General features: G+C 46.6%; 1 protein-coding gene and 1 long non-coding RNA gene across 4 annotated transcripts in view; one reads left to right on the top strand and one right to left on the bottom strand.

Moving 5' to 3' along the window:
- RBP7 (retinol binding protein 7) overlaps positions 1-9,696 on the bottom strand; it is a 76,093-nt gene extending 66,397 nt beyond the window's left edge. Inside the window, exons 1-2 of one of the 3 annotated variants that reach the window (XM_077458158.1) lie at positions 9,537-9,696; positions 2,120-2,293 (exon numbers count right to left, since the gene is read on the bottom strand). In XM_077458158.1, coding sequence (XP_077314284.1) covers positions 2,120-2,237 — 118 coding nt within the window. In that variant the 5' untranslated portion in view covers positions 2,238-2,293; positions 9,537-9,696. The remainder of the gene's footprint in view (positions 1-2,119; positions 2,294-9,536) is intronic. The other 2 variants (XM_077458161.1, XM_077458159.1) reach the window with 2 other exon arrangements.
- LOC143934500 (uncharacterized) overlaps positions 1-22,798 on the top strand; it is a 95,451-nt gene that overhangs the window by 6,353 nt on the left and 66,300 nt on the right. The gene's annotated exons all lie outside the window — the stretch shown is intronic.

Raw genomic sequence — 22,798 nt, 5'->3', positions numbered from 1 at the left:
ATGGTACTGATAGGCTGTGATTGGCCCAGTCTGTACCATGTGATCACACTGATCAATCACAGCTAGCAACACAAATGTATAAAATGGATGGCTTGTGTCATGTACCTGATCCAAAGCCAATATGCAAAGGGGGGCTCCCCTTGCGGCTGGGTGCGGTATACCTCTGAAGGTGTCACAGAAGGTATACGGCCCGAAGAACCACGGGTTGCAGGTAGGATTTGGATGTGTCCAGAAGAGTCACCTTGTGAGGACTGCCAGGGCATGGGGATGCACAGGCAGCCAGGAACACCCCGCTGTGCTTGGAATAAACCATGCTTCAGATGACAGCAGTGAACGCCCGGCTGAGGGTCAAACCCAGGACCGCCCGGCTGAGGGTCAAACCCAGGAACGCCCGGCTGAGGGTCAAACACAGTATAGCAAGTAGTAAGAGCAAATCCGTGGAGTAAGCTGAGGTCATAGATTGGTAATCAGGCAGAGGCAAAGTCCATATAGCAAGCCGGGGGATGAGCCAGGAGAGGAGGTCAACAGGTCTGGCACGAGCCGGGTCAATGAACAGGAGATCCAAGTAATAACAAAGGTTCAGGAATACAGGAAGCCGACGAAAAGCCAGCAACTTGGGTCAGACAGAGGCAGTCCTTTATAGGCCAGCAGGGGGATCCATCTGTCACATGATGCGCCTATGGCGCCCATATCTTCTACTGGCAAAATTGCCAATACTTCCACGGCCATTGTCCTAACAGCTTGAAAGGAAGCCATCCATTGTATACAACTGTCATGTGACCTGCTGTGATTGGTTACAGCATTCACATGGTACTGGCAGCGGGCCAGTGTCCGGTCGAGAACTGTCCCCCAATCGATAATGTCCGATGGGGGGACCTTTCTCGTCAGAACACCGGTACAGCGATCAGTCAGTCTTCGGCTGTGTCTGGTGGACGCAGCTGGTGAAAGATCTTGCCGCCACGCGGGGTGCGATCTGGGAGGACATCATATGACGTCTGCCTGGATTGACGTGAGGTTCCCACTGACGTCATTATCCGGTTCCCGACCGGCGCACGGCGATGTATGTTGGCAGAATGGCATGGAAAGGCAAATGGGCGTACCTGTACCTCCCTTTAAAGTTGCCGCTGTGCCATTGCATGCTCGCCAGCCGGGACCTCCGTGAGTCGGGGCTACCCACGATCGTAGTACGGGGAGGAAGAAGGAGGAGATGCTAATGTAAACAAGCATCTCCCCATTCTGCCTAGTGACAGTTTAACTGATCTCTGCTCCCTGTGCTTGGGAGCAGAGATCAGTGACGTGCCACATGTAGCCACGCCCCCCCCCCACGTTAGAAACATGCCCCAGGACACACTTAACCCTTACTCTGCCCCTTAGTGGTTAACCCCTTCACTGCCAGTGTCATTTACAGAGGAATCAGTGCATTTGTATAGCACTGATTGCTGTATAAATGACAATGGTCCCAAAAATGTGTCAAAAATGTCCGACGTGTCCGCCATAATGTCGCAGTCACAATAAAAATCGCAGCTCGCCGCCATTGCTAGTAAAAACAAAATGAATAAAAATGCCATAAAACTATCCCCTATTTTGTTGACGCTATAACTTTTGTGCAAACCAAACGCTTATTGCGATTTTTTTTTTTTTTTACCAAAAACACATAGAAGAACACATATCAGCCTAAACTGAGGAAAAAAAATGTTTTTATATATTTTTGGGGGATATTTATTATAGCAAAAAGTAAAAAATATTGCGTTTTTTTTTTTCTAAATTTTCGCTTCTTTTTGTTTATAGCGCAAAAAAAAAAAAACGCAGAGGTGATCAAACACCACCAAAAGAAAGCTCTATTTGTGAGGAAAAAAAAAGGACGTCAATTTTGTTTGGGAGCTACGTCGCACGACGGCGCAATTGTCAGTTAAAGCGACGCAGTGCCGAATCGTAAAAAAAGTGCTCTGGTCAGGAAGGGGGTAAAATGTTCCGGGGCTGAAGCAGTTAAGCTATACGTCGGGCGGGAACCAGTTAACTACAACTTTTGCAGAAACTTTCTTGCCACATGGCAGCATTGTGTGCAACACAGAGAGAAGTCGTGACATGTTACTCTGTATAGTAACGGTTTTGGGGGTACCTGTGGAATGCAGATGGTCCCGCGCCAGTTCAAACAGCCTCAGGTGCATCACAGTGATCGGGTTAAATGAGCCAGTAGCCAACAGGACAACTTCTGTCCGTTCGTCTGACTTCTCCATGGTATAAGATGGCTCCCGGGAATTCAAGCGGATTGCGTCCAGGTTACTTAGACAACCTATAAAAACAAAAAACAAAAACTTGTTAAGAGTTTGCTGTAAACTTTCTTTTTTGTTTGTTTCCTATATTCATGTAGCATCCCATATACACAGAAAAGCTTTGCAGAGAACATATATAACCAGGCAGGCCAGTCTGTGCCGCAAAGAAGCTTACACTTTAATGTCCCCTCTATCTTAGGACATACACTAGGGAAAAACTAGATCAGAAGCAAACTATCCAATCGGTATGTTTTTTTGGGTGGTAGGAGACCTGGGAGGTCAACCACACACACAAATATATGTAAGGAAAGATCATGGATACCATTAGATATATATTTGATCTGAGCATGCGTGGCACTTTGTCCGATCGGAATTCCCTACAGATCGGATCATGTCGGAATTTTTTTTATATCCAGCTCTCAAACTTTGTTGGTCGGACATTTGCGACGGAAAAAGTCAGATGGAGCCCACACACGGTCGGATTATTCGACAACACGGTCCGATCGGACATTTTCCATCGGAATGTCCGACCGGGTGTACAAGGGCATACACATAAAAAGGTGACATCTAACCTGTTTTGGTCTGATTCAGCAGGGGATTGGTTCATAGAGTTAAATTAAATGCACAGTCTCCAATACCAAAGGACGTCTTTTACAGAGAAACGTGTTGGGCGGAGCTATAACTGCTATGTCCTCATGCACACCGATGCCGGATGTTTGTTTGGTACACTACCTGTACATTTTGTTTATATGCCAAGTGCATCTATTTATTAACAAAAAAAAGGTTTCTAAAAATACTGCACTATAAGTCTCGGTTCACACAGGAGGCGGCACGACGCGGCACGACTTGCCGCGCCGCGACCTGACAAGTCGCCCCCGTTCTGTACTACGGAACCGTTCTAAGAGGAGCGACTCAAGTCGCTCCGAGTTAGAAAAAAGGTTCCTGTACTACTTTTGGCATGACTTCGGGCGACTTGCATTGACTTCTATACAGAAGTCATTTTGCAAGTCGCCGCTGAGGTCTCGGCAGGTCGCGGCGCTGCAAGTCGTGCCGCCTCCTGTGTGAACCGAGCCTGAGGCTCTTCCCTTGTCATGTCTAAGGCCCCTTTCACACTGGCGGCGGCGGTAAAACTGCACTATTTTTAGCGCCGCTTTACCGGCGTTTCATCGGCGGTATTCAGCCGCTAGCTGGGCAGTTTTATCTCCCTGCTAGCTGCCGAGAAAGGGTTAAAAGCATCGGTTTGCCGGTGGTATAGCCGGGGTGCCCCATTGCTTTCAATGGGCAGGAGCGGTGTATACACCGCTCCTTCACAGCTCCAAAGATGCTGCTAGCAGGACTTTGAGCTTCCTGCCAGCGCACCGCTCCAGTGTGAAATCCCTCGGGGCTTTCACACCGGTGATCCAGCAGCGGCTCTTTCAGGGCACTTTTCAGGCTCCATTTTAAGCGCTGTAACACCTGCAAAGTGCCCCAGTGTGAAAGGGGTCTTAATATACACTCACTGGTGATTTTATTAGGTACACCTGTTTAATTGCTTGGTAACACAAATTGATAATCAGCCAATCACATGGCAGCATTTGGGCATCTAGACGTGGTGAAGACGACTTGCCGAAGTTCAAACCGAGTATCAGAATGGCCAAGAAAGGGGATTTAAGTGACTTTGAACATGGTTGATGGCAGATGGGCTGGTCTGAGTATTTAACCACTTGCCGCCCGCCCTATAGGGAATTGACGGCGGCAAAGTGGTTTCATAATCCTAACCGGACGTCATATGACGTGATTAGGATTATGAGCCGCTGCGCGCCCCCGGGGGCGCGCATCGCGGCGATCGTTGTTGGGGGTGTCAGTCTGACACCCGGCAACTACGATCTCGGTAAAGAGTCTCCGACGGAGACTCTTTACCATGTGATCAGCCGTGTCCAATCACGGCTGATCACAGTGTAAATGGGAAGAGCCGGTGATCGGCTTTCCCTCACTCGCGTCTGTCAGGAGAAGCCGATCGGCTGCTCCTCTGACAGGGGGGGTCTGTGCTGATCGATTATCAGCACAGCCCCCCCGAGGATGCCCACACTGGACCACCAGGGACACCACTAGACCACCAGGGAAAAGGTAATAAAAATCCATAATCCTCCCTAGACCACCAGGGTGCCAGTCAGCACAATGGGTGCCAATCAGTGCCCATAATGGATGCCAATCAGTGCCCACAATGGGCATCACTGATTGGCATGCATTATTGTTTGGCACTGATTGGCATCCATTACTATAACACCGATGCCGCCTATGAGTGCCCACCTGTGCCACCTATGAGTGCCCACCTGTGCCGCCTGAGTGCCCACCTGTGCCGCCTATGAGTGCCCACCTGTGCCGCCTATGAGTGCCCACCTGTGCCGCCTATCCATGCCCACCTGTGCCGCCTATCTATGCCCACCTGTGCCGCCTATCCATGCCCACCTGTGCCGCCTATCCATGCCCATCCGTGCCGCCCATCCGTGCCAGCTATCAGTGCCAATTTGTGCCACCTATCAGTGTCCGTCCGTGTCGCCCATCCGTGTCGCCCATCCGTGTCGCCCATCCGTGTCGCCCATCAGTGCCGCCTATCAGTGCCACTTCATTGGTGCCACATTGGTGCCCATCAGTGCCACCTTATCAGTGCCCATCAGTGTAGCCCCATCAGTGCCCATCAGTGAAGGAGAAAACGTACTTATTTACAAAGTTTTGAAACTGAAACAAAAAAAAACATGTTTTTTTTCAAAATTTTCGGTATTTTTTTATTTGTAGCGCAAAAAATAAAAACCGTAGAGGTGATCAAATACCCCCAAAAGAAAGCTCTATTTGTGGGAAAAAAATGATAAAAATTTCATTTGGGTACAGTGTAGCACGACCGCGCAATTGTCATTCAAAGTGCGACAGCTCTGAAAGCTCAAAATTGGTCTGGGCAGGAAGGTGTTTAAGTGCCCGGTATTGAAGTGGTTAAAAAACTGACGATCTCCTTGGATTTTCACACACAACCATCTCTCGGGTTTACAGAGAATGGCCCAAAAAAAGAGAAAATATCCAGTGAGTGGCTGTTGTGTGGAGGAAAATGCCTTGTTGATGCCAGAGGAGAATGGGCAGAAATGATAGAAAGGCAACAGTACCTCAAATAACCACTCGTTACAGCAAAAGGTATACAGAATACCATCTCTGAACGCACAACAAAATGAACTTTGAAGCAGATGGGCTACAGCAGCATAAGACCACACCGTGTGCCACTTCTCTCAGCTAAGAACAGGAAACTGAGTCTAAAATTCGCACAGGATCACCAAAGTAGACAAGTGGTCTGATGAGTCTGGTTTTCAGCTGCGACATTCAGATGGTCGGGTCAGAATTTGGTGTAAACATGGAAGCATGGATCCATCCGGCCTTTTATCACTGGTTCAGGCTGGTGGCGGTGGTGTAATGGTGTCGGGGATATTTTCTTGGCACACTTTGGGCCCCTTTGTGCCAATTGAGCATGGTTTAAACCCCACGGCCTACCTGAGTATTGTTGCTGACCATGTCCATCCCTTTATGACTACAGTGTCCCCATCTTCTGATGGCTCCTTCCAGCAGGATTATGCACCATGTCACAAAGCTCCAATCTCTCACCACTGGACAATGAGGTCCCTGTACTCCCAATGGCCTCCACACTCACCAGATCTCACCCAATAGAGCACCTTTGGGATGTGGTGGAACGGGAGTACCAATTGAGCATTGTTTAAAAAATTATTTTGATAAAAAATGTTGGGTATTTATTATAGCAAAAAGTACAAAATTATGGGGGTTACTTACTAAAGGAAAATCCACTTTTCACTGCAAGTGCACTTGGAAGTGCAGTCGCTGTAGATCTGAGGGGAACATGCAAGGAAAATAAAAAAACAGCATTTTAGCTTGCACGTGATTGGATCGTAAAATCAGCAGAGCTTCCCCTCATTTCAGATCTACCCCTTAAGGTCCATACACATGATCGGACTTTTTGACAACAGACATGCAAAATTAGCCGTTTTAAGGCAACATCCGACCGTGCATACGCTCCATCGGAAAAAAACTTTTTCGGTTTTCATTGGACTTTTGTTGGCTGTGCGAACGGACAAACTTTTCGACAACGTAAGTCCGATGGAGCAAAGTTCGATCGTGTGTACAGAAAACCATCGGACTTTACAAACACACATGCTCAGAACCAAGGCAAAAGATCAGACAACAATACAGAAGTTGACCAAAGGTGGCGGGGAAGAGCAGAAAAACCACGTGATTTGGTGAAAGTTGGCTGAAAAAGTCCCACCCTGTGTATGCAATACAAGTTCACAGCCAACGCCCTTTTGGAAAGTTTGTTCAAAGTCCGATCATGTGTATGAGGCTTTACATTGGTAGTCAGTGGGAAGAATGTTCCTTACATTGGTGGACAGTGGGAAGAATGATCCTTACACTGGTGGACAGTGGGAAGAATGATCCTTACACTGGTGGACAGTGGGAAGAATGATCCTTACACTGGTGGACAGTGGGACGAATGATCCTTACACTGGTGGACAGTGGGAAGAATGATCCTTACACTGGTGGTCAGTGGGACGAATGATCCTTACACTGGTGGACAGTGGGACGAATGATCCTTACACTGGTGGACAGTGGGAAGAATGATCCTTACACTGGTGGACAGTGGGAAGAATGATCCTTACACTGGTGGACAGTGGGAAGAATGATCCTTACACTGGTGGACAGTGGGAAGAATGATCCTTACACTGGTGGACAGTGGGAAGAATGATCCTTACACTGGTGGTCAGTGGGAAGAATGATCCTTACATTGGTGGTCAGTGGGAAGAATTCTCCTTACATTGGTGGTCAGTGGGAAGAATTCTCCTTACATTGGTGGTCAGTGGGAAGAATTCTCCTTACATTGGTGGTCAGTGGGAAGAATGCTCCTTACATTGGTGGTCAGTGGGAAGAATGCTCCTTACATTGGTGGTCAGTGGGAAGAATGATCCTTACACTGGTGGTCAGTGGGAAGAATGATCCTTACACTGGTGGACAGTGGGAAGAATGATCCTTACACTGGTGGACAGTGGGAAGAATGATCCTTACACTGGTGGTTAGTGGGAAGAATGATCCTTACACTGGTGGACAGTGGGAAGAATGATCCTTACACTGGTGGACAGTGGGAAGAATGATCCTTACACTGGTGGACAGTGGGAAGAATGATCCTTACACTGGTGGACAGTGGGAAGAATGATCCTTACACTGGTGGACAGTGGGAAGAATGATCCTTACACTGGTGGACAGTGGGAAGAATGATCCTTACACTGGTGGACAGTGGGAAGAATGATCCTTACACTGGTGGACAGTGGGAAGAATGATCCTTACACTGGTGGACAGTGGGAAGAATGATCCTTACACTGGTGGACAGTGGGAAGAATGATCCTTACATTGGTGATCAGTGGGAAGAATGATCCTTACACTGGTGGACAGTGGGAAGAATGATCCTTACACTGGTGGACAGTGGGAAGAATGATCCTTACACTGGTGGACAGTGGGAAGAATGATCCTTACACTGGTGGTCAGTGGGAAGAATGATCCTTACACTGGTGGACAGTGGGAAGAATGATCCTTACACTGGTGGACAGTGGGAAGAATGATCCTTACACTGGTGGTCAGTGGGAAGAATGATCCTTACATTGGTGGTCAGTGGGAAGAATTCTCCTTACATTGGTGGTCAGTGGGAAGAATTCTCCTTACATTGGTGGTCAGTGGGAAGAATTCTCCTTACATTGGTGGTCAATGGGAAGAATGCTCCTTACATTGGTGGTCAGTGGGAAGAATGCTCCTTACATTGGTGGTCAGTGGGAAGAATGCTCCTTACACTGGTGGACATTGGGAAGAATGATCCTTACACTGGTGGACAGTGAGAAGAAAGCTCCTTACATTGGTGATCAGTGGGAAGAATGCTCCTTTCATTGGTGGTCAGTGGGAAGAATGCTCCTTACATTGGTGGTCAGTGGGAAGAATGTTCCTTAAGGCCCATACACACGATTGGACTTTTTAAAGAAAAACATGTAAATTAGCTGTTTTAAGGCAACATCCGACCGTGTGTACGCTCCATCGGACAAAGTTTTTTGTTTTTTATCGGACAAAAGTTCGATCTGCAAACAGACAAACTTTTCAGCAACATAAGTCCGATGGAGCAAAGTCCGATCGTGTGTACAGAAAATCATCGGACTTGAGTCCAGAGTACATGCTCAGAACCAATGCGAAAGATCAGACAATAATACAGAAGTTTACCAAAGGTGGCGGTAAAGAGCAGAAAAACCATGTGATTTGGTGAAAGTTGGCTGAAAAAAACAGGTCGTGTGTATGAAATACAAGTTCACGGCCAACGCCCTTTGTACAGAAATCCCCTGGAAAGTTTGTTCAAAGTCCGATCGTGTGTATGAGGCTTTAGATTTACAGCAGCTGCACTTCCAAGTGCACTTTCAGTGCAAAGTGGATTTGCCTTTCGTAAATAACCCCCATTGTGTTTTTTTTTCAAAATTGCTGCTCTTCTTTTGTTTATAGCACAAAAAAAAAATGCTTTTGTGATCAAATACCAGCAAAAGAAAGCTCTATTTGTGGAAAAAAAAAAAAAAGGACGTCAATTTTGTTTGGGTACAGCGCTGCACGGACACGCAACTGTCAGTTAAAGCGACGCAGTTCCGTATCGCAAAAAATGGCCCAGTCATTGAGCAGCCAAATCTTCTGGGGCTGAAGCGGTTAAAAAAAAAAAATCCATCTCAAGATGTCCTGCTGAATACTGTACTGTATATCCCAGTGCAAATAAAAAGATATACCCCATGGTGACTGGTGGACAGAGATAATAGACGACGGTGACACAGATAAGCGCGGTCACATTGGAGACACAACACGGTAATGTTGTAACGCAGTCTGCTGGAGGAAGTTACACAACACACTGTACAATGTTACTGTGCCACGCTGACCCATCCCCATTGTGTTGGGAAATGAGGAAATAAGGGGAGAGGTAACAAACATCACATAACAGGCAATCGTTTCCTCACGGAGGTCACATCGACCAACCGTTATCATTTATAAAAAGAGACGTAATAGTGCGGATCCTCCGCGGTGAAGGGTGACGCCAATGCTGCATATATAAAACTCCTATATAGGACTACAAAAGTGAAAGTGAAAATAAAATAAAAGCATCTCCTTTATTCGATCTCAGAGGAAACAGAAGAATACGTCCCTAATCCCTATTAGTGTTCTTACCAGAGGAGCCAGACGGAGGTCCAGATTTCTATTGGATGCCTTGTTGGCTTTACCATTGATGGTGCCGTCTCCTTCTCCCGATGTCTGTGCCAGATCTGTGGGCCGAGCCCCTCCTTCCCTACATCGCCCAACCAGTTTTACCAGTACTGCTTTCGAAGGTTAAGCCCCGCCCATTTCCTGGCAAAACCACGGGTGGAGTTTTCTCCAAGCAAAATGTTTTGTTTCGTTTTAGATTTAGTGAGAAAGAGTTACACCGGCCATGCAGGGGGTCTGTTTTTTTTTTTTTGTCCAGCTGGTGGGTTAAATGAAAAAAAAAAAAAAAAAAAAAACACACACAAGAGGATCCACACATTAGAGGTGGATGGAGGAATCCTCCCCGCTGCATCATCATATTCAGACAGCGGAGACGTTTCCCCCCCCTACTGTCAGAATACACAGATCGGTGCTGCAGCCACTGATTGAGTCGCTTTTATTTGATAGGGTGGTTAAAGCGGGTCTTCACTCTCCAAAACCTTATTCCTCCACTCCACCCCACATCTGGTCCCCTTCATCAGTGGTCTCCAAGCTGCAGCCCTTGCCTGCATTTATCTGGCCCTTGGGGCACTATCCCTCCCACTGATACAAGGCACTATCCCTTCCACAGACACCAACGATGGGGCACTAGTCCTCTCGCCGACACCAACGTAGGGGCACTAGTCCTCTCGCCGACACCAACGACGGGGCACTAGTCATCTCGCCAACACCAACGACGGGGCATTAGTCATCTCGCCGACACCAACAACGGGGCACTAGTCATCTCGCCGACACCAACGACGGGGCACTAGTCATCTCGCCGACACCAACGACGGGGCACTAGTCATCTCGCCGACACCAACGACGGGGCACTAGTCCTCTCGCCGACACCAACGACGGGGCACTAGTCCTCTCGCCGACACCAACGACGGGGCACTAGTCCTCTCGCCGACACCAACGACGGGGCACTAGTCCTCTCGCCGACACCAACGACGGGGCACTAGTCCTCTCGCCGACACCAACGACGGGGCACTAGTCCTCTCGCCGACACCAACAATGGGGTACAATTCCTCCCACTGACACAAGGCACTAACCCTCGCACAGACTTCAACCGTTGGGCAATAATACCTCTACTGACAAAAACAGTGGGGCACGATTCCTGCCACTGAACAACAACGATAGGGCACGATTATTTCCACTGACACCAACGATGGGGCACTATTCCTCCCAGTGACATCAATGATGGGGCACTATTATTTCCACTGACACCAATGATAAGGCACTATTCTTCTCACTGACACCAACGATGGGCCCACCATTCCTCCCAGTAATATAAATTATAAAACCCTACTCCTGATGGTTGGGTCAGAATTTGGTGTAAACACCATGAAAGCATGGATCCATCCTGCCTTGTATCCCCGGTTCAGGCTGGTGGTGGTGGTGTAATGGTGTGGGGGATATTTTCTTGGCACACTTTGGGTCTCTTAGTACCAATTGAGCATCGTTTAAACCCCACGGCCTACCTGAGTATTGTTGGTGACCATGCCCATCTCTTTATGACTACAGTGTCCCCATCTTCTGATGGCTCCTTCCAGCAGGATAATGCACCATGTCACAAAGCTCCAATCATCTCACCACTGGACAATGAGATCGCTGTCCTCCAAACTCACCACATCTCATCCAATAGAGCACCCTTGGGATGTGATGGAACGGGAGATTGGCATCATGGATGTGCAGCCAACAAATCTGCAGCAACTGCGTGATGATATCATGTCACTATGGAGCAAAATCTCTGAGGAATGTTTCCAACACCTTGTTGTACACAAAGAATTAAGGCAAAAAGGGGTCAGACTCAGTACTAGCAAGGTGTACCTAATAAAGTGGCCGGTGAGTGTGTGTCTTCTGCATTTTTTTAGAGCACTGTGATCTGAAATTTTGCTGCAATTAGATAACAAGCTTTCCAAAAATAAAAAAAAGTATGCAAACTGCACAAATGAACAAAAAATAAAACTTACCTCTATCAGTGGTAGCTCTGGGAGCCTCGGACCAAACGCGGTCATCATTAGAGGACATGACCAATCCCCTCGTGCGATGGCCCCGCTGTCTGCTAAATAACCCAGAGTAGACACTAAGGTCACAACGGGGGCTGTACCTCCTGACCCCGGCACACAGGGCCCGGGCTATTCCGGGAAATCCCAGCGTATGGACATAGAGGGGGCAGATCATGCTAAACATGCAGGGCTAGTTCCCCATCTCTCATAGACAGAAAGATATTCTTCCGGGCAAAAGGGAGAAAACTGCAAATAACAAAAAAACACAAAAAAAAATAAAAAAATTACCTGTCTGAAAATTAACAAAAACAAAATGAAAATAATATGTGAGTTAGGGACCTTAGATCGTAAGCTCCTTGAGGGCAGGGACTGATGTGAATGTACACTGTATATGTGAAGTGCTGCGTAAATTGACGGCGCTATACAAGTAGCTAAAATAATTTAAAAAAAGTTATCAGATGTGATTGGACACAGCTGATCACATGGTACAGGGCCGCTGTAATTGGCCCTGTACCGCAACCTGTGAACAGCTGGACATTCATAGGCCAATGAGAAAAATGCACTGTATCCATCTTCCGCCATACTGGAGGTGGTTAAAGCGTAGGTCCGCCCACCGCTGAAAAAAAAAAAAAAAATCAAAAACCAGCAGCTACACATACTGCAGCCGCTGGCTTTTAATAAATGAGACGCTTACCTGTCCTGGAATCCAGTGATGTCAGGACCATAGCTGATGTTTCCATCAGCTGGTTGGGCGCTGCCGCCACCATTGCGGGTAAGGGAACCTTACTCGCCTTCATGCCGGGAACCCTACTGCGCATGCGCAAGCAGGGCCGGTGCTACCACTAGGCAAACCAAGCAGCCGCCAAGGGTGCCCGGCTGCTGGTTTGCATTCTCTGCAGGCTGAAGCATGCAACTAACTCAGTCCGACCGGTAGTGTAATAAGAGGTGCAGCAGAGTACTGGAGCCAGTGCTAGAGGAAGCAGAGCCGATGCTTCCTGTACAGTGGCACCTTCTGTCACACAGGCAAAGCAAAGGGGGTGGCGTCACCCCCTTTGTAAGGGGGCGGCAAAATTAGGTTTCGTCTAGGGTGTCAAAAATCCTTGCACCAGCCCTGTGCACAAGGCTCTGCTCCTCTCCCCTACTGGCCTGGGAAGAGGAAGGAGTTGAGCAGTGACGTCAATATCCGCGGCTGTGGGAACGGGATACCTGTCTTTGACCTCCCTCCCCCCCCCCCCCCCCGAAAGGTGCCAATTGTGGCACCGGGGGGGGGGGGGATGAGCAGACGTTCCACTTTTGGGTGGAACTTTGCTTTAAAGAGAATATTTATTGCCCCCCCCTCCCAAAAATATATAAAAGTCAGCAGCTATAAATATAAATACCATAGCTGCTGACTTTTCATAAAAGGACACTTGTCCAGCGATCCAGTGCCGTCTTCCCCTGGGCCATTCTTACCCAGGCTTCAGGTCCCTGGCACTGCCTTCTCCAAACTTTGTAAACAAAGGGTTTGTTTATGGTCCTTAAAGCGGAGGTCCACCCTAAAGTGGACCTTCTGCTCATCTGAACCCTCCTCCCCTCCGGCGCCACAATTGACACCTTTCAGGGGGGGGGGGGGGTGCAGGTACCTGTACAGTACAGGTATCTGCACCCACTTCGGGGATAGCTCTCTGCGGAAAGTCCCCCGCTACCTGCTGGGAAACACACAGTTCCCAGAGGCAGCGGGTCCATCCTTATTGCGCAGCGCGACTCGCGCATGCGCAGTAGGGAACCGGGAAATGAAGCCGAAAGGCTCCACTTCCTGATTCCCATACCCAAGATGGTGGCGGCAGCACCCGAGAGACGATCGAGAGATCGGCTTCGGGTGCCGACATCGCGGGCGCGCTGGACAGGTAAGTGTCACTATTTTAAAAGTCAGCAGCTGCAGTATTTGTAGCTGCTGGCTTTTAAAAAAAATAAAATCGCGGACTCCCGGCGGACTCCCGCTTTAAGAATTTAGGGGGTCCAGAGTGGCCAGCGAAAGTAAAAAATGCCCCAGCAACAGTAGAAGTAAAAAAAAAAAAAAAAAAAAAAAAAAAAAAAAAAAATTACAGTTCCTGTAGCTAGTAGAAGGAGACATAGTGTCCCATCACTGGTGCCAGTAGGAAGAATAGTGTCCCATCACTGGTGCCAGTGGGAGGAATAGTGTCCCATCACTGGTGCCAGTAGGAAGAATAGTGTCCCATCACTGGTGCCAGTGGGAGGAATAGTGTCCCATCACTGGTGCCAGTAGGAAGAATAATGTCCCATCACTGGTGCCAGTAGGAAGAATAGTGTCCCATCACTGGTGCCAGTGGGAGGAATAGTGCCCCATCACTGGTTTCCAAAGACGGGATAACATTTACAAAGCATGTGAACAACAAGTACAGAACGGCTTTAATTCCACAAAATATTACGAGGAAAATTTCGAAACACAACATGTAGTTATCCTCATGAGAGTGAATCATGTGACAATATAAACTGTTGATTTGGCACCAAAGCAATTGTTCTAGGAGTCACATTTATTTGCTTAATGGGTAAAACTGGGTATGAATGGGTAAAAAAATTTGTGATGGGTAAAACTAGTATGAAACCCCAATCTTTTTTTTTTTTTTTTTTAAAGCTTAAAATGGTTGTAAACCCTTGCAAACCACTTTGACCTACAGGTAAGCCTAGATTAAGGCTTACCTGTAGGTCCAAGAAATATCTCCTAAACCTATACGGTTTAGGAGACATTTACAAAAGACAGGCACCTGAGCGCGCCGCAGTTAACGGCGATATGCCGCGAGTGGCGGCTCCCGTGCGCATGCGTGGGAGTGACGTCATTGCGGCTCCGTCGAATGACAGCGCCGAAGCAGCGAGACCCACCAAGAAGATGGAGGCTCCATACACAAGGGGACAGCGGTGACTTCGCTGGCTCCTGTGCCAGGTAAGTGACACATAATGGATTACTATGCGACGCATAGTAGTCCATTATGCTTTACCTTTGCAGGGAATCAAAGAGGAAGTAAACCCATCAGGGTTTACTTCCTCTTTAACGTCTGGTACGAGAACTGGCCGATTTGTTGCTTACAAGTTAAAGTTTTGCTAGAAAATTACTTAGAACCCCCAAACATTATACATTTTTTTTCTAACACCCTAGAGAATAAAATGGCGGTCGTTGCAATACTTTCTGTCACACCGTACTTACGAAGCGGTCTTAAAAGCACACTTTATAAATAAATACACACTTTTTTGGGGGGGAAAAAAAATACACAGTAAAGTTAGCCCAAATTATTATTTTTTTTATTGTGAAAGATAACGTTACACCGAGTAAATTCATACCCAACATGTCACATTTCAAAACTGCTCCCGCTCGTGGAATGGCGACAAACTTTTACCCTTAAAAATCCCCATAGGCGAAGTTTAAAAAAAAAAAAAATTCTACAGGTTGCAAGTTTTGAGTTATGAATGTTTCTGAGAACTATTGCTCTCGCTCTACCGATCGCGAAGATACCTCACATGTGTGGTTTTCACATGCTGGTGCTACTCACGTATGCATTCGCTTCTGCATGCGAGCTCGGCGGGACAGGGCATGTTTAAAAACATTTTTTTCCCTTTTTCATTTTACCTTTTATTTTTTCACAGTTCTTTAATAAAAAAAAAATAAAAAATAAAAAAAAAATTGTGTCACTTTTATTCCTATTACAAGGGATGTAAACATCCCTTTGTAATGCCTGGTGCACACGGTCGGAAATTCCGACGGAAAAGGTCAGATCGGATTATATTGTCGGAAAATCTGATCGTGTGTGGGCTCTATCGAACTTTTTCTGTTGGAAATTCTGACGGAAAAAAATTTGAGAGCTGGATCTAACATTTTCAGACAAAAAAATCCAATCAGACTTTTTCCGATTGTTTGTAGAGAATTCCGACGGACAAAGTGCCACGCATGCTCAGATCAAATTACAAGACCAAAGCTATTGGCTACTAGCATCTACGTAGTCCCGTTGTACGCAACGAACGTCATCACGTTCCGAATGATCGGATTTTCCCGACAACTTTGTCCGACCGTGTGTATGCAACACCAGTTTCGGACAAAATCCTTTGGAAAAAATCCGATGGATTTTGTGGTTGTAATGTCCGACCGTGTGTACAGGGCATAATAGAGAATAAAAGCATGACAGGACCTCTTAAATATAAGATCTGGGGTCAAAAAGACCTCAGATCTCATATTTACACTAAAATGCAATATAAAAAAATAAAAAAAATTGCCCTGATGAGTTTACTTCCTCTTTGATTCCCTGCAAAGGCAAAGCATTATGGACTACTATGCATCGCATCGCATAGTAGTCCATTATGTGTCACTTACCTGACACAGGAGCCAGCGAAGTCGCCGCTGTCCCCTGTAGTTCCGAGCGTCCTACTTCTTGGTGGGTCTCCGTGGGTCTCGCTGCTTCGGCGCTGTGATTCGCCGGAGCAGCGATGACATCCCTCCCGCACATGCGCACGGGAGCCGAGACTCGCGGCATATCGCCGCGATCTGCGGCTTACCCAGTGCGCCTGCGCGCCACTGTCTACGGCGCATGCGGTGGCTGTCTTCAGGTAAATATCTCCTAAACCGTGTAGGTTTAAAAGATATTTCTTGGACCTACAGGTAAGCCTTAATCTAGGCTTACCTGTAGGTCAAAGTGGTTTGTAAGGGTTTACAACCACTTTAAGAGCTATTGGCGGAAGTGAAGTTTTGACATTGTTTCCGCCCTGCAATAATATGGAGACGGATGGGGGCCATCTTCCCCCTCACTCGTCTCCATGTCAGGCTAGGAAAAGGATCCAATCTCCTCCGCCACTGCCAATGGCTCCAGTAAGCGGCGGAGGGTACCGGAGCGTGGCGGGAGGTGGGCCCCTCCAGGGCTCCACCAGGAGAGGTGGGGGAGAGGAGCGACGATCATGGGACAGGTGAGTGCCTGTTTATCAAAAGTCAGCAGCTATGCTTTTTGAAGCTGCTGACTTTTAATAAACTAAAAAAACAGGTGGAACTCCGCTTTAAGGTTTCTTATCAACTTGAAGTGTCAGCTTCCTCCATAAATTTTCTATAGGCATAAGGTCTGGGGACTGGCTAGGCCAGTGTTTCTCAACTCCAGTCCTGAAGGCACCCTAACAGGTCATGTTTTCAGGCCCTCCACAGGTGATTTGATCAGTTTCACTGCCTTCGTAATTACCACAGCTGTTTCATCTGAGGTGAATCCTGAAAACATGACCTGTTGGAGCGCCTTGAGGACTGGATTTGAGAAACACTGGGCTAGGCCACTCCATGATCTAAACGTGCTTCTTCTTAAGCCACTCCTTTGTTGCCTTGGGCCATTGTCATGCTGGAAGACCCATCCACCACCCATCTTCAGTGTTCTGGCTGAGGGAAGAAACTTCTTACCCAGGATTTTACAATACATGGTCCCGTCCATTGGCCCCTCAAAGCGGCAAAGCCAGTCTATACCATTGATGGCGAACCTTGGCACCCCAGATGTTTTGGAACTACATTTACCATGATTCTCCTGCACTCTGCAGTATAGCTGAGCATCATGGGAAATGTAGTTCCAAAACATCTGGAGTGCCAAGGTTCACCATCACTGGTCTATACCTTTAACAGAGAAACAGCCCCAAAGCATTATGTTTCCACCTCTGTGCTTAACTGTATGGATGGTGTTCTTCGGGTCATAGTCAGCATTTCTTTTCCTCCAAACATGGTGAGTCGAGTTAATGCTTAATGCAAAGAGCTCAATTTTGGTCTCATCTGACCAAATGTTTATTGGCAAATTTCAGACAAGCCTGTACATGTGCCTTCTGGAGGAGGGGGACCTTGCAGGCGCTGCAGGATTTCAATCCATGGCGGCGTATTGTGTTGCTAATGGTTTGTTTGGAGACTGTGGTCCCAACTCCCATGAGATCCTTCACAAGCTCCTCCCGTGTAGTTCTGGGCTGATTCCTCACTTTTATCATCCATACCCCATGATTCGAAATCTTGCATGGAGCTCCAGACCGAGGGCGATTGTTATTTTGTATTTCTTCCATTTGCAAATATTCACTCTTAGCCCTTGTACACACGGTCGGAGATTCCGACAACCAAATCCGTCTGATTTTGTCCAACGGATTTTGTCCGAAACTGTTGTATACACACGGTCGGACAAAGTTGTCGGAAAATCCGACGTGATGACGTTATTTCGTTACGACGGGACTACGTTCACCTTAGTAGCCAATAGCTTTGGTGTAGGAATTTGATCTGAGCATGCGTGCCACTTTGTCCGATCGGAATTCTCTACACATGATCGGAGTATGTCCGATCGGAGCATTTTGTTGGAAAATATTTCCGGCAAGTTGGAAAAGTTGGTCCGACGGATATTCCGACGGAAACAGTCCGATGCATACCACACACAGTCGGAATATCCGACAAAACGCTCCTATCGGACACATTCCGACGGAATCTCCGACCGTGTGTACAAGGGCTAACTGTTGTCTCCTTCTAACCAAGCTTCTTGATGATGGTCTGGTAGCTCATTCCAGCCTTGTGCAGGTCTACAATCTTGTCCCTGACATTCTTTAATTCAATCTTATTTTATTGAGCAAGGAAAAGTGTACAGTACAAAAATATGTCATGCAATAACACATATAAAGAGATAAACATCATTTTAATACAGGTACCATAATGTCTCATGGTATCGGGAATTTGTTAGCTTGATATACAAGCCTGTGTAGCTATATCGTCTATCATGACTTAAGGGTCGGTGAGCACCACTATCCACTCAACGAGTGGTGCCCACTTATTACAAATATGCTAGGGCATTGGTCTTCAAACTATGGCCCTCCAGTTGTTCAGGAACTACAATTCCCATCATGCCTAGTCATGTCTGTGAATGTCAAGAGTTTTACAATGCCTCATGGGATGTGTAGTTTCACAACAGCTGGAGGGCCGTAGTTTGAGGATCCCTGTGCTAGGGCTTTTGTTGTTGTGCTAAGCGCGATTTCTCTTATGCTCTATACACACGATTGCACATTCTGAGAACAAAATCCACGTTTTTTTTTTTTCCCCGATGGATGTTGGCTCAAACTTGTCTTGCATACACACGGTCACACAAATCTTGTCGGAAATTCCGATCGTCAAGAACGCGGTGACGTACAACATGTACGACGAGCCGAGAAAAATCAAGTTCAATAGCCAGTGTGGCTCTTCTGCTTGATTCCGAGCATGCGTGGAACTTTGTTCGTCGGAATTGTGTACACATGATCGGAATTTCCAACAACGGATTTTGTTGTCGGAAGATTTGACATCCAGATCTCAAATTTCGTTTGTTGGAAATTCCGACGGAAAATGTCAGGTGGAGCCTACACACGGTCGGAATATCTGACAAGAAGCTCACATTGAACATTTGTGGTCAGAAAATTCTATTGTGTGTACAGGGCATTGGGGTGAAACTCTGTGTGTCACAATTTCCATCTGATGAGACTAGAGAATATGGTTTGGTGGTCGTGTAGCACTGTAAGCCCTTGTACACACGGTCGGACATTCCGACAAGCAAATCCATCAGAGTTTGTCAGACGGATTTTGTCCGAAACTGGTGTTGCATACACATGGTTGGACAAAGTTGCTGGAAAATCCGATCGTTCGTAACGTGATGACGTTATTTCATTAGGACGGGACTACGTTCAGGCTAGTAGCCAATAGCTTTGGTCTAGGAATTTGATCTGATCATGCGTGGCACTTTGTCCGATCGGAATTCTCTACAAACGATCGAACAGATCATTTTGTTGGAAAATTTTACAGCCCAGCTCTAAAACTTTGTCGGTCGGATGTTTTGACGGAAACAGTCCGATGGAGCCCACACACGGTCGGCTTATCCGACAACACGGTCTGATCGGACATTTTCCGTCGGAATGTCCGACCGTGTGTACAAGGGCTAACATATAGAGTGAAGAGGGGGAATAAAGATAAGGATAGAGGGGTCAAGGCAGTATGGTAGGTAGTAGATAGTAAGGGGGAGACATTCCACTTAGGTTAGATAGTTGCGTTGGTGGAGTCCTCTGCAGCCCAAGGAATAAATTCAGAGGAATATCGAAACCACAAGGTCCAGGTCTTGGAGAATTGCTCCTCTTTACCCGTTTCCTGCGACAACATTCATTCCAAGCTATTGCTTCGGTCCACTTCAATTGCCCAATCCCCCAGGGAAGGCATGTTTGTCGACTTCCAGTGTCTGGGCAGAACTGTTCTAATTGCTGCCAGAAAGTGACGCAGAACATCTTTTTTGACCGATTTGAGCGGTCCAGGGAGCATAGATGGCCCCGGACATTCTTTGATGGCTCTTTGGTCTTGCCCACAATGGTGAGCTTTGAATGGAACAAAGAAGTTCTGGGGACAGGTGTCTTAGCCCCTGTACACACGGTCGGAGAATCCGTCGGAATGTGTCTTATCGGACCGTGTTGTCGGATAATCCGACTGTGTGTGGTCTGCATCGGACTGATTCCGTCGGAATATCCGTCGGACCCAATTTTCCAACTTGTTGGAAATATTTCCCGACCAACTGGTTCGATCGGACATACTCCGATCATGTGTAGAGAATTTTGATCGGACCAAGTGCCACGCATGCTCAGATCAAATTCCTACATGAAAGCTATTGGCTACTAGCCTGAACGTAGTCCCATTGTAACGAAATTACGTCATCACGTTCTGAATGATCGGATTTTTCGATAACTTAGTCCGACCGTGTATATGCAACAGTTTCGGACAAGATCCGACGGACAAAATCCGACGGATTTGGTTGTCAAAATCTCCGACCGTGTGTACAGGGGCTTACACACATAACGAGTTGTCGTTAGGAGCACCTTCTAACATTGACAGGACTAATCTTTGTGCCACATGAGCACCTACTCTAGTTAGTCTGTGGGAGCCAGAATTATTGTAGGTAGGTAGGTAGGGGATCAAATACTTATTTTACTCACTGAACTGCAACTCCATTTATAACATTTGTGTTTTTTGGGGGATTTTGGGTTGATATTCTCTCTCGATCATTTAAAATACACTTATGATAACAATTATAGACCCTTCATTTCTTTTTAAGTGGGCAAAAACTTACAAAATCTGCAATGGATCAAATCATTATTTTCCCCACTGTGGAAAAAGAGGAGTCCAGAGAAAAGAGAGACTAGGGGAGCACAGAAGAAAGAAGGAATTCCCAGAATGAAGAAAAAGAGCTCCAATCCATGACCAGAGTAATCTGAAGTAGAGGGATGATTTGCTCTCGGCCATTCAATCTCTTACAGCAATGCTATAAAAGGCACACAATAGACATCAGGGGGCGCCCTCCACCAAGCATGTGCGGCTTGCAGAACAGCACTATTGTTCCCACTCATCGCATAGCTCACTTCAATACTTTTTGTGTGTGTCCGGTCAACTGTGTGAAGTCTAGAGGTGGTCCGCCCTGGGAGGACCAAGTCCCTCGCTCGGTGCTGCCAGCCACCGTCTACGGTCACCATGCTGCTCTTGCTGCTTCAGTCCCTCGCCCTCACCCTCATGGTGTGTGTGATAGTTACCAACTGGTTAGTGGTCAAAAGCACAGAGCTGGTCCAGGGGCTCATCCGTAAAATCTATCGCTAATACGAACTTCACAGCCATGACGGCCACCTGCTTACGAAGCCCCACCTGTCCAGCCAATCACATAGGATCTTCTGTCTATCGTAGCAAGAGATCGCAGGATATAGAGATCGCAGGATATAGAGATCGCAGGACACATACAGAGATCGCAGGATACAAAGATCGCAGGTTGTTCCTTTTTTTAATAACAGCAGCTGAGGCCAAACATTAGGTTTCCAACTCAAGTCTTAGAGTGCTACTTTTCTCATTGGTGTACTACTTTTACAGTCGGATTGAACAGAAAAATTGCCAGCGTGCTGGAAGATAAAAAACAACCAAAGCCATTGATTGTCCTCTTCACGCAACACTTTTTGAAAGTTATTTGTCGGATATGAAAAGTGACGCTTAAATCCAAAACCTTGGAATATCGGTTTCTTTTATGAGACAAGGACCTTGTTTTACGCCTAGGCCTATATAAAAAAAAAGTTTGATTTTGAAAAGTTCGGGGGGGGGGTGGGGATGGACCAAAAAACAAAACCGATTGTCGATGAAGAGCCCAAGGAACTACCAAAAATCTCAGTAACACCACCAGTCTGCTAAATTCCCCTTCTAGGACGTTTGACTGACTTCAGGTAAGTACAACTCTATATCCACGTCAGCTCTAATGCCGCGTACACACAATCGGAATTCTCGTCGGAAAAATCTCTGATGGTTTTCCCGACGGAATTCCGCTCAAACTGTCTTGCCTACACACGGTCACACCATATTCCGACTGCCAAGAACGCAGTGACGTACAACACGGGACTAGAAAAAGGAAGTTCAATAGCCAGTAGCCAATAGCTTCCGTCTTGTAGTTGAATCTGAGCATGCACGATTTTTGGTGTGTCGGAATTGCATACGCAATCAGAATTTCCCGTCGGGAAAATTGAGAACATGCTATCAATTTTTTGCTGGCGGGAATTCGGACAGCTAAATTCCGATGGAGCATACACGCGGTCGCATTTTCCGATGAAGCGCTCTCAATGGTCTTCTTCTAGCCGGAATTCCGATCATGCGTACGCTGCATAAGCCTTTCCTGGCACTTTTTGTTCACAAATAAAAAAAATCTGTATTTTCTGCTAGAAAAAAAAAATACTTAGAACCCCCCCATATATTATACACAAAATATATATATATATATATATATATATATATATATATATTATATATATTATATATATATTTTATTTATTTGTATTTTTAGCAGAGACCCTAGAGAATAAAACGTTGATCATTGAAATGTATGTCAAATGGTATTTGTGCAGCAAAAAAAAAAAAAAAATGTAATAAATACACTTTAATGAATCTTGAAACAAATAACACAATATATAACCCAAATTTTTTAATAAAATATAAATGATGTTGTTACGCCAAGCCAGTAGGAAAGGGTTCTCTGTGTAGCAACCCCCCCCCCCCAATACTTACCGGAGCCCCTTTCTCAATCCAACAATGTTGCAGGAGAGACTCGTATGCCCGGGGACTCTCCCTCCTCACTGGCTAAGGGGGCAGTGCTGTGCCATTTGGCTCCCACTGCTGTCAAAGTCAGTGAGCCA

The sequence above is a fragment of the Lithobates pipiens genome, unplaced genomic scaffold (genome assembly GCF_037356315.1).
Source record: "Lithobates pipiens isolate NorthernLeopardFrog02 unplaced genomic scaffold, aLitPip1_a1.2 Scaffold_27, whole genome shotgun sequence".
Lineage (NCBI taxonomy): Eukaryota > Metazoa > Chordata > Amphibia > Anura > Ranidae > Lithobates > Lithobates pipiens.
Note: the sequence above shows the minus strand (reverse complement) of the source record. Positions and strands in the feature narration are given on the sequence as shown.